The 12,462-nt window shown below is 33.9% G+C and overlaps 1 protein-coding gene across 4 annotated transcripts in view; it reads left to right on the top strand.

The window, feature by feature from the left end:
- Positions 1-10,129, top strand: part of PTBP2 (polypyrimidine tract binding protein 2) — an 81,334-nt gene extending 71,205 nt beyond the window's left edge. Inside the window, exons 10-14 of one of the 4 annotated variants that reach the window (XM_007462614.1) lie at positions 62-95; positions 514-606; positions 7,794-8,010; positions 8,117-8,194; positions 8,366-10,129. In XM_007462614.1, the coding sequence (XP_007462676.1) occupies positions 62-95; positions 514-606; positions 7,794-8,010; positions 8,117-8,194; positions 8,366-8,495 (552 nt within the window). In that variant the 3' untranslated portion in view covers positions 8,496-10,129. Of the gene's footprint in view, positions 1-61; positions 96-513; positions 607-7,793; positions 8,011-8,116; positions 8,195-8,362 lie in introns of all 4 variants that reach the window. The other 3 variants (XM_007462612.1, XM_007462611.1, XM_007462613.1) reach the window with 3 other exon arrangements.
- The last annotated feature ends 2,333 nt before the right edge of the window (positions 10,130-12,462 follow it).

Here is a 12,462-nt window from a genome sequence, read left to right as displayed (position 1 = left end):
GCTCTTCCTCGACTCTTCTCTCTTCTTGTCTTACGCTGCTTGCTCTTCTCTCCTTCTAAAGATGGTTACGCCCCAAAGTCTGTTTACCCTCTTCGGTATGTTATTGTTAGCACTATACTTTTATTATTGATTTGATTTTTGTTTCACCTTAATTCTTATTTGTAGCTAGCACTTTGGCTTAAAGTTGAATAGTAAATCTTTTGCTATTTTTCTTTGCTATTTAAAACTCTCCATAGACACAAAATTTGTTTTAATGCATGCTGATTTATTTTGCATGGTCTTTAATTTAATATCATTCACATAGCTTTGAGGGTTTATCAGAGATTATTCTTTTCAAAATTCACTGTTCAAAATCTTGATCTTCTTTATTCATTTGTGAGAATGATGAGTTTGAATGAGTGATCATGTTGATGTCTGAATGTTTCATTAATATGTCAGAAAGATAATCTTTAGCTGACTTGCACGTAAAATTAATTCCATTTTTGGATTACCTCTCTGTGGCTCTAAAAAAAGGTGTTTATGGAGATGTGCAGCGTGTGAAGATTTTGTACAACAAGAAAGACAGTGCTCTAATACAGATGGCTGATGGAAACCAATCACAACTGGGTAAGATTAAATTATATGTTATCTATACATCTTCAAATCTGATTTCAAATATATAATCTAAACCTGTGAATATAAACAAACTCTCTAAATTAGTAAGAAGCCATTTATTAATAGCCAGGGTTCAAAATGTCATGTTAATTTTCATATTTTAACATGAATAGTTGTACCTGATGAACATATTTGTATTTTTCTGCTGTCCTCTTAACCATTTCTTGTGTGGAGTCTAAGGAAGAAATGTTTTGGCTTCAAAATTACAATAACAATTTCACATAAGAATTATGACATACATATTAAAGATCCTTAGTGTTTTTCATTCCTGGATACTCCTTGTAATCGAAGTTAACGGTTCATATAGTCCACGGAATCCTGATTAACGCCGTGTTATTTTAATTCTTCTAAAGTCATTTGCAAGTATTTAACTAAACTTAGTAAAGAGTCACATGGGAAATGTATTTTAGAGATACCAGGTTCTTACAAAATGAAAAACTTACACCAAATACCCCACTGTTAATCCTTTTTGAAATCTTAAAATGTACTTCAGACAAGTTACACTTATACTATTAGATAAATAATTGATTACTTAATTAACATCTCGTTTGAATTCATGCACAAAGCCAAATCACATAAATCTAGAATGTAGCTGCGTATTCATGGTGTGATTGACTGTAAAGTCAGTATGTTCTTAGCTTATAATTCTGTTAGTTGAGGTTTGGCGATAATGGTACTTTAGATTGGGTGTACTCACGTTAATTTTGAAATTTGCCATTTTTGGTGTAAAAACTAGTGTATTTTTGCTGTTATATCCAGTGAGACTCACAAACTAAGAACATGATGAACTAGACCTTTTAGACTTTGGAGTCAGATAGAAGTAAGTTTGAAATTCTGTGTTTCTTACCAGCTATTATCCATCTTTAGTGGAAGTTATATAAAAGTGCTGATTATGTCATAGATGCTCATTAAATCTTTTCTTCTTCCTCTGCTTGTGTACACTTCGGTACTCTGGTGGGTGTAGTCATTGCCATTGTTTTTATAAACTTTGTAAGTAGCATTTTACAGTTTTTGTTTCATAGTTGACAAAGCATTCTTAAATGTTTGATTTTTTTCCTCATTGTGTGAGCTGTGGGTGGCATTACCCTCGTGTAGATAAAGGATATGCAATCATTACAGTTGAGAAGTACCTGAGGTAGAATGTAACCAAATTTTTCACGATATTTTTGGTTTTGTTTTATGTAAGGACTATTTAGCTCACTGATACTTTAATTTTTGCTATACTTGTATTAGTCTGCTTGGGCTGCCATAACAAAATACCACAGACTGAATGGCTAAAACAACAGAAATTTATTTTCTTATAGTTCTGGAGGCCAGTAGTTAGGTGCCAATAGATTTGGTTTCTGGTGAGGACTTTCTTCCTGGCTTTCAGACAGCTCCATTCTCCATATGTCCTCACATGGCCTTTCCTCTGAACCTTTTCTCAGCCTCTGAGGCTCTGATTTCTCTTCCTGTACTTATAAGGACACCAGTCTTACTGGATTAGGGCCTCACCCATGTGACCTCATTTAACCTAGATTACCTCCTTAAAGGCCCTGCCTCAAGGTAGTCACATTGAGGGATTAAAGCTTCCATATATCACTTTTGGGAGAATACAGTTCAGTGCCTGACAGTACTTAACATTGATAAATCTTTTACCCCTAATTTTCATAAGATTTTTTTACTAAAGCTTTGACTTACTAATAGCATGATTTATAGGTTTCAAACTATATGTAGTGGCAAATAATTTATTATTTCTCATTGCCGCCAGGTTAGATTTTGCTTTCTCGAAGTATATGTCCATAAAAATACGTACTTGCACCTTTAATGCCTTTATAGCACACACACAAACACACAAATCCTATACAAAACTAGGGTGCGCTATTGAAAAAAATAAGTGAAATTTTTAAAAACGTAGTATGCTTTTTTTATGGGCTCTGTTCTCATTCTTTTTGGTTTTCATGGGACTCTGTTTGGAAATACTCATTGTTTTATAATATAGGCAGATGTTTTTATGCTCAGGAAGTAGTATGAGAGAAATAAACGGCAAGGTGTAGTCAGTAGTATACACGTGTGAATGGGATTGTTGCAAATCTTAGAGGCCATGTTAAATCATTTTAGACTAGAGTTTTAAAATTTGCAAACATTAAGATGTTTCAGTTTCTACCATAACCTGTTTAATTGATACTGGAATTTTCTTAAATTGGATATTTTAGGAATAATATAATTTGTAAATTATGTTTTGAAGTAGTGTACTGATCTTCACCGATTAAAGTAAATGAATTCTAAGGAAATGTCAAAGAGTAGTTCCTTGTTAAAATAATTATCTTGTTTCTCCGATTCATATTTTCAAGAACTACTTACAAGAAAGCCTCAACTGTTTTTATTTAATATGTATCTGCCATCTCAAAAGTAAACTTACTTCTTCTTTAACTACTAAATTATATCTAGCGAAGTGTGCTGTAAAGGGAGTAGGAATCGTGTAACTCTGGTGTTGTGATATTTGAGCAATTTTTAAGTATGTGTATGTATTGGCTTTCACTTCTCCATTACTGTGAGTAATGGTGAACTCTAAATTGCACTTTGAGGTATTGCTGGTCTCATAGAAGGGAGCTCTCAATAGACCTTCCCCCAAAAAAACAGTCAAAAGAAAGGAGGGAAAAATAGCAAATGATATGGAGAAAATGGGGGAAAATAGAAATTTGAAAGTAATGATAGACTCAAGTCCAGATATATCAATAATAGCAACAGATGTAAAGGAGTAAATTCATCAATTAAAAGACAGATTTGATTTTTTAAAAGCCACCTATTTGTTCTTTACAAGAGATGTGAGGTGCAAAGATGTAGAAAGATTGAAAGTAAAGGGATATAAAAAGGATGACAGGTAATAAGCAAAAGAAAACTTACGTACCTATATTCATTTAAGATAAAGATTATTGATGAAAGATTTATTAGTTCACCAAGAAGATGACAAGTTTTCTGTGTATGTGTGCCTAATGAAATAGCTTCAAAATGTGTAAATTATAAATGGGTAGAACTGCTGGGAGAATTGAGCAAATTCACCACGATAATGGAGGTTTTTATACACCTTGCTGAATTATGTCAGGCAGAACTCCCCCCCCCAAAAATCAGCAAGACGCAAATGATACAGTGCAATTAGATTAACAGAGTTACACATGTATAGAATTAGGCATCTAATAGTTATACATCCAACACATTCTTTTTAAGTACACAAGGAATGCTTACAGAAATTGATCACAAACTAAACTATAAAGCAAGCTTCAGTAAATTTCAGAAAGTATCATACAGACCAAATTCTCTGACTACTGCGCAATTAAGTTAAAGAGTTAATAACAGAAAGATACATTTAAAATCTCCAGGTATCTGGAAATTGAAAAATAATTCCAATATCTCCTGTCTCAAAGAAGTTATTTTAATGGGAATTTAAAAATATGTAAAACTAAATGATAATAAAAGTACTATACATATTAGTATGTGTGGTACAGTGAAAGTGATGTTTTACAGAATGTTTTAACTGTTAAGAATAATGGTATAGGGACTTCCCTGCTGGCACAGTGGTTAAGAATCTGCCTTCCTGGGCTTTCCTGGTGGCACAGTGGTTAAAAATCTGCCTGCCACTTCAGGAGACACAGGTTCAAGCCCTGGTCCAGGAAGATCCCACGTGCTGAGAAGCAACTAAGCCCGTTCGCCCTAGAGCCCGTGCTCTGCAACAAGAGAAGCCACCGCAATGAGAAGCCCGTGCACTGCAGCGAAGATACTGCCCCCACTCGCTCCAACTAGAGAAAGCCCGCACGCAGCAACAAAGACCCAATGCAGCCAAAAATAAATAAATAAATTTATAAGGAAAAAGAATCCGGCTGCCAATGCAGGGGACACGGGTTTGAGCCCTGGTCTGGGAAGATCCCACATGCCGAGGAACAACTAAGCCCATTCGCCACAACTATTGAGCCTGCGCTCTAGAGCCTGTGAGCCACAACTACTGAGCCCACGTGCCACAGTTACTGAAGCCTGCATGCCTAGAGTCCATGCTCTGCAACAAGACACTGCAATGAGAAGCCTACGCACCGCAACAAAGAGTAGCCCCCTGCTCGCCGCAACTTGAGAAAGCCTGCACACGGCAACGAAGACCCAACACAGCCAATAAGTAAATAAATAAATAAAATTTAGGGAAAAAAAGAATAATGGCATAAACCCAAGGAAAAGTGATAATAAAGACAAGACTAGAAATCAATGGTATAGAGGACAGTTGAGAGAAAAAAAAGCTAAAAGTTGGGTCCTTTGACAAGACTAATAAACAAGTGGATATCAAGATTCATTTTTTTTTAACTGGGAGAGGCAACACAATATTTTTAATTATAAAGGGGATAATTATTGATATAGTTCCAGTTCTACATTATGTAAACTGTATGTATTTTTTTTTTACCATCTTTTAATTTCTCATTATTCATTACTATCTTCAGAGGTAAAGGGAGAGGTAGAAAATAATACTCAACCAAAAATGACGTTTCCACTATGCAGCATTGACTTTTTTCTTCTTGATCATTGATTGCTTTGTTCATTGAGGCCATGTTTCTTGGAACAGATTTCAAGATATTAGAGTCCTGTTATTTAAACTTGATTCATTTAAAATTTTTCTAATCATTTCCTTCTGCTTTGTTTAATCAATAAAATATACCTCCATTTGTGACGAGCTTTTTATTTTTTAATACCCTTAAAAACCCCTTAACCCCCATCCACTTTAAATTTACTCACATCCTTTTATCAGCAATCAGCTGACTAGAATCTCCCTTACTACCTGGTTACTTTCTGAGTTAGCTGTTTGGTTATTTTGCTGTATTTTTAACCCCATTTCTCTATCATCCATCTCCTCTTGGTGCAGTTACTTACTATGCCAAGGACCTCTTGTTGTTTTGTTATTTGTGCCCTTCAATATCTCAAAGCTCAACTGTTTGTGCAGTATTTTTATAACTTCTCAAAAGCTGCACTAAAACAAACTTTCCTTATGACAATCTTAGTCTACTTCTTTATGCCACTTTATTCCCAAAACTCATTCCTTGTAACACATTTTGTATGAGGTAATAGCACTTTATCATAAGCAAAGTTTTGTTCACTTAAAACAACAGAATTAATAGAACCTTAAAAATATTTTATAATTCAAGTAAGCTTTATTATAAAAGGAGTTTATATACCATCACTATGGATAATTGAGTTAATTTTATAAGTATATGCAAAATACAGTGTAAGGAAGTTAAGGCCTGACAGCTTATTTTTATTAGCCTCAGTTGAAAATCTAAGAAAAAACTATTACAAATGTATAACACTGCAGTAAATCAGGAAGAGTAAGCTTGTTTTTCCTTCCAGTTTTGAGATATAATTGACATACAGCACTGTGTAAGAGGTACAGCATTGATTTGATTTGTATACATCATGAGTTGATTATCACAGTAAATTTAGTGAACATCCATCATCTCGTATAGTTATAAAATAAAAGAAGTAATTTTTGTTATGAGAACTCCTAGGGTTTACTCTCTTAACTTTCATGTATAACATACAGCAGTGCTAAAATTATATTTTTCATGTTGTACGCTACATCCTTAGTATTTATCTTATAACTGGAATAGTAAACTTATTTTTACAAATTAGGGAAGCTATAAATGAAAAAGATTTTTTGGAATGGTACCTTATACTTTTATAGCATTTTCCTTTCCAGACCTGTTTTATATTTAACTGGTTTATTCTATACAAGTAAGTATGATGAGATGCATGGATTTAACAGATTCTGGGTATCTCCTCTGTCACACTGTGTACTGTAGTATACTAATCAAATTAAGACATTTGAGAGTAGGGATTTTATTCTCAGTTCCCTGCTCTTCCATATTGCCTTTACCTCTCTGTTTAATACTCTAATACTTTGATTTGAGTAGCCAAATAGACCTTCAGTTTAGCTAAACTATATGACTTATGACATGGTTTTCTTCAGTTGTGACTAGTGAATAAAACAAAAAACGTATAACTGTTCTCTAATCTCAGACCAGTTCTTTTAGTTGAAAAGTAACCCAACTGCTGCCTCAAGAAGTAGCTATGTGATGTTCTGTGTTTAGGCACTGTGCTGTGTGCTGTGGGGGAGAGACACTGGTTCCTGCTTTCATGTATCTTACAGTCTGAAGGAGGATATAAATAATTAAAATGTAATGAATTTATGAAAATAAGTAAAGGGTACTGCATGGGGGAATATCTAGTGAGGTTCTGAACCTTTTCTAGAGGATGAAGAAAAGGCACTCTTGAGGAAGTAATACTAAAGGATAAATAGATTAGGAGGGATAGTGAAGGAGATAGGAAATTGTTATAAATAGAAAAGCATGCACACGGGGCTAAAGGTAAAAAAAACTAGTGTTTAAGAAAATACGTTTTGTACACCTGGAACATTAAGTACAAGGAGTACAGTACTAAGATACTGTAGGTTCCATGAGGAGGGCTAGGATGGTTCTTGTCTTACCACTTGATTCTCAGCATTAACAAAGTGGTTAGTATTGTATATCATCAATAAATGTTTATTCAGGGAGGCTTGATAGAGATGTTAGGGTCAGACTGAGAAAGGCTCATAAGCCATGTTAAAGAAAGAGTAAGTTTAGACTTTATCCCTAAGGGTTTTAAGCAGGTAGTGACATAAATTTGTATAGAATGGATTGGAGAAAAGTAGAGAAAAATCCAACAAGACAAATTAGGAGACTGATTGAGTTATCCAGATAAAAAAATAATGGCAGTGAAAAGTGTAGAAATAGAAGATGAATTTGAGAGTAATTAAGAGGATGGGTATGGTAGGACTTGGCAATTAGGATATAGATCAGGAGGGAGAAAATGTTACAGACGAGTTCTAGGTTTCTTTCTTGGGCATTTAGCAGGACTGTCAAGGAAGAGACTCACGTTTTGGATTTTCATTCTATAAAAGAAGCTGGCTTTTTTGCCTCAGTGCCTTGTCTAGTGCAGATGAACTTGTTTTGTCACCAGTGGCTGTTGTAAATTCATGATTTATTTTAAAATCATAACAGAATTCAGATATTTCAACTTTTCTAAAATGAGAATTATTTTTGCTTTGAACCTTGATATTGTTTTTTAATAGGCATTCTTCCCCTTTATAGCCATGAATCATCTTAATGGACAGAAGATGTATGGAAAAATTATTCGTGTTACTCTGTCTAAACATCAGACTGTACAACTACCTCGAGAGGGACTTGATGATCAAGGGCTAACAAAAGATTTTGGTAATTCCCCACTGCATCGTTTCAAGAAACCTGGATCCAAAAATTTTCAGAACATTTTTCCTCCTTCTGCAACCCTTCACCTATCCAATATCCCGTAAGTATTAAAGCTGGAGTAGTTTATTAAGGATATACATTTTAGGAATAAAATATAAACATTTTTTTATTAATTGTTACTCTTTTTCTCTGTCTAATTTTCCCAGTCCTTCAGTAGCAGAAGAAGATCTGCGAACACTGTTTGCTAACACTGGGGGCACTGTGAAAGCATTTAAGTTTTTTCAGTAAGCAAGCTTTCTTGTCTTTAAATTAGTGACTTGATAGAAGTAAAAGTTTTCTTCAAATAGTTCTTTTTGTTTCTAGACATCTTTGATTCTGGAATGGGCAAAAGTTAAGTATTTAAGCCCTTCCTAATTTTTTATGAAGTATCTAATTTCATAATTTTGTTTCAGAAGAGATCACAAAATGGCTCTTCTTCAGATGGCAACAGTGGAAGAAGCTATTCAGGCCTTGATTGATCTTCATAATTATAACCTTGGTGAAAACCATCATCTGAGAGTGTCTTTCTCCAAGTCAACAATTTAAAAAAGGGGAGATGAAGATTGGCAGTGAATCACATTGTTTGGTGTCAACACCTATTGACTGTTCAGAAAAGTGGGGACCAGAGTTTGATTTTTTTTTGTTGTTTTCTTTTTTTTTTTCTTTTTTCCCATGCTGTTATCATTCCTTGGTTATAAAATGAAATGGCATATGTAAAGGCAGAGTTATTAACTGCTCTTTTTCATCTGTTCTGTAGAGAAGCCATTTTTATTGTCTGTTTAAAATTTTAATTTTACTTTCCTTTTTCAACTTAGTTGACATACGTGCCTTAAAAAGGAAAACTAGTGTTGCTATTGTGCATTTACTAGAAGAAAGGAATTGGTTGTCTAGGGCACATTGTTAAATGGGAATTAACAATATGTTTAGGCAGGGGTGTGTAAAAAGGGTTAAGTTTTTGTTTCTCCTGCTTGGAACTTATTTTGAATTATTGGCTTGTCACATTTCTTTCTATATAATCAAATAAGATACATGATACTGAAAGAATAAAGCAGCATTTTTTTAGTTTTTACTACCTTAGGCTTTATTGCTTTAAAAAAAACATTGGCCTTTTGTATCTCACAATTCTGGTCTAGATTCAGTTATGAATGTAGGCATTAGTTAAAATTAACACGATGCAGAGTATTAATTTCTTAAGACAACAAAGTGATTTCTGTAAGTTTGAGCCCTATGTGGAAAGCATTGTGGAATCTTAACCTTTTTGTACACACTCTTGTGGGACGTATCATATAAATGTCAGCACTAAGTAACGTCTTGTTTGTGGCTGAATATTTTTCGTAGATGTTTTTGAAGTTGACATGATTTATGTGCATTTAAATATATATTGCCATCCTTAGTTTGTAATTAAGATTTGGAATACGGTTGTGGATTTCTGAGCATGTGCAGACTGGTCTAGCTAGTTCAGGAACTGGTGCATGTATTTTTCAAAGATAAAAGAAAGTGTACTGCGAAAATTTGCAGGAAGATTAATTTTGTGGCAGTTTTCTAAAACTGACAACCAGGTGGGACCAAAGTTTATGTGCCTTTAGTCTTAATTTACCTTGCATTGTAATATTCAGTTTTAATAAATCTTCAAAATATTTTGTATTTAGGAATAGATCTGACTTTGACTTTAATAAAAACATGGCTCAGAATCTACAGGTCAAATTAATTTGAACAGTTCTTGTCAATCTGAATTGTTGATTCTGTTTAAATGACCAATACTTTTTCAAATTGATGTACTTAGTTTCAAGGTTCATAGATTCTGTTATCTATGTAGACAGAATGGTCATGTATATTTTCTATTAGTTGAGTTTTTACATCTTTAGAAATGTAAAATTCAGTATAGTTTGAAAGCGGCACAATTAAAAATTAATTTTCTAACAAAGTTGGGAGGTTTGATGGTTGTTTAATTTCCTTTTGTGTGTACTCTGCTTACCTCTGTAGCATGCTCAATAAACACTTCTGTAGCTCTGTATTCACCTTTTCTGTCTTTCTCTGCTGCCTTTTCTCTCTCTTCTTCTTTGTTTTCACTCCACTGTGCTTCTGAATTCATGTTTATTCTCTGCCAGGGTGGGAAAGGAATAATAATATTACAATTCTATGGCTTTATACCATAAATAAATCTAGATGCTGTGAAAATATACCAGCTGGTTTTTTTTTAATTTGAAAGATGGTAACTGCTTTTCAGGAGGACACATATTAAACATTTCCCACCCTGTTATAATCTACTGCTTTAAAGACATAACTTTTATTGTATCTTGTTAATTCTTTCTATCTCTTTTGTTGTTGTTGTTGTTTTTCCAGTAGATTTATGCACTAATAGATCTTTTGGATTTGCCATGCTCTCTTGCTGCAGTTTCATCTTTCATCTTTTGTGTCCGCTAAAGATTTCCTACCTTGTGAGTTTTAACAAAGGGTACTTGATGTTACTGGGAAGAAACAGTATACCATCTGCTTTTGCCTTGGGTGGGAAGGAATTTACACATTCAGGTATTTAAAAGTTTAAGGGTAATTTGTGATGTTACAATTTTCACTTTTTAAAGGGTTTCGATTAGGGTGCTCTTTGTAGTACTCAGTATTTTGGGGGGGGTCACCTTTTTTTTAAACAGGCATTTTGGTGTCATAACTTTGCAGTTATACATGTTCCTTAAGTTTGTTCTGTTACAACTGACAATTATGCAAAACTCATACATTAGGAAGGTTAAAAACAAATGAAGGAGTATGCAATTCATTTAAGTGTGCTATATTAATACAATAATTCAGTCACTTCCAAGAAAGACTATAGTAAATAATTGTTTACATTTGGGTCGACATGGGGGGTGATTTGGAAGCTAAGTTATCTCAATTTTGTTTTTCTTAAAATAGCATTGTAGTACAGAAGAACTCTAGCAACAGCACATGAGCCTAAAAAGTCTGCAAAAAAAAACCCCATAACATGAATGAATAGTAATCGAACAGTTTTCTTTAAGTGAAGTTTTGCTCAGTGTTGGGTGGTAGTTGAAATATCTGAAAGTAGGTGCTATATCTGTTTTTCATGTAGTTCCTTGTGGCTGGGATTGGCTTGGAAGAAGAAACAGAAGTTCTGAGATGTCTGTGGGAACTGGGGTTGCTCCAATTACTGAGCTAAGGAGTTCCCAGTATTTCTGATGGGGGAGTGACCAGAAACCCAAGTTTTTCCTGCCTACGGAGTGGCAGATTCCTCAGTCTTTTAGAGTGCACTCCAGTGCAACCTTCCTTCCAAAGCACAAATCAGTGAAGTGAGAATTTTGACATTTTGGAGTGCTTTATTTTCATACATTATTTTAACCCAGTCCTCAGCATATAGTAAATTGTTTGTTTAATTAGGTGAAAATAATAGCTTTGTCATCATTATTATTACCACCATATATATGCCTCAGTCCTATCTCTCAAGTGAGCTAGCTGTGACGTGTTCTTCAGATGCAGCAGCTTGTTAATAGAGGTCTTACCTTGAATATTAAGAAAGATAACTTGATTATTTTTTCCTACAACTGAGAGAAACTGAGTTTTTGACATTAAGATTTATTTTGGAAAATGGGTTTCAAAATACCTACTTAAGGAATGGATTCATAAAGTTTTCATTTAATGTTAGAAATCTAAAATTTGAAAGCAGCTAAGAACACCCTGGCTTAACCAGGAATGATAAGGAATCATTATATTTAGTTACATTAGGGATATATTAACACTTTTGAGGCATTTAAAGTTCAAAATATAAGGTTAGTATAATCAGATTGCGGTAATTGGTTATTTCTATTTTTGGATCAACATATAGTTAGCAGAAAAGGACAAGTTACTTTTCTAAGCCTCAGTATCCCTTGTGTATGAGAAATGTAGGCAGTACTGCTCTTCCCACCTCACAGGGTACTGTGAAACTCAAATAGTAGGAATGCAGAAATGCTATGCAATTGATAAATTGCTATGTAGGAGGAAAAGTTGCAATGTCAGTTTCATGTCTGCCAGATCTTAAGTTATCTACAATAAATAATACCTACAGAGGATTTTTTTTTAAGTTTTTAAGTAAATGTTAACATCTGCTAAAGCAAAAAGATGTAGAATGCAAGTCTATAATGCATCCCAAAGCCAAATGAAAGGAGAATCTGGATTTAGCCTTGTATTTTCTGTTTGAACTATTTGATAACCTAGTAACACAACACAGATACATATTTAATTATGCACTCCATTTAAAAGTGAGATTTTCTGTGTATATACCTTTAAAGGTTGCTGTGAAACTGAGAGGTAATTTTAACAAAGTCTTTGGAGAATATGAAAAGACATTCTCATGAGTAGCTTGGGACTTCAAACAAGATTTCCTCACTGCCTTAATATTTTTAAATAGAGCAAAAATCTGAAAATGTTTTTTCATTCAGGAGGAAAGGGTATGGAACTGTTTAGTGAAATTGAACATACATAGGTTTCTATTTTGGCTAAATATTTGTTTCAAGAAAATCTGTTGGTA

This window comes from Lipotes vexillifer, unplaced genomic scaffold (genome assembly GCF_000442215.2).
Source record: "Lipotes vexillifer unplaced genomic scaffold, Lipotes_vexillifer_v1.1 scaffold826, whole genome shotgun sequence".
NCBI lineage: Eukaryota > Metazoa > Chordata > Mammalia > Artiodactyla > Lipotidae > Lipotes > Lipotes vexillifer.
This window is presented reverse-complemented; position numbering and strand designations above follow the sequence as displayed.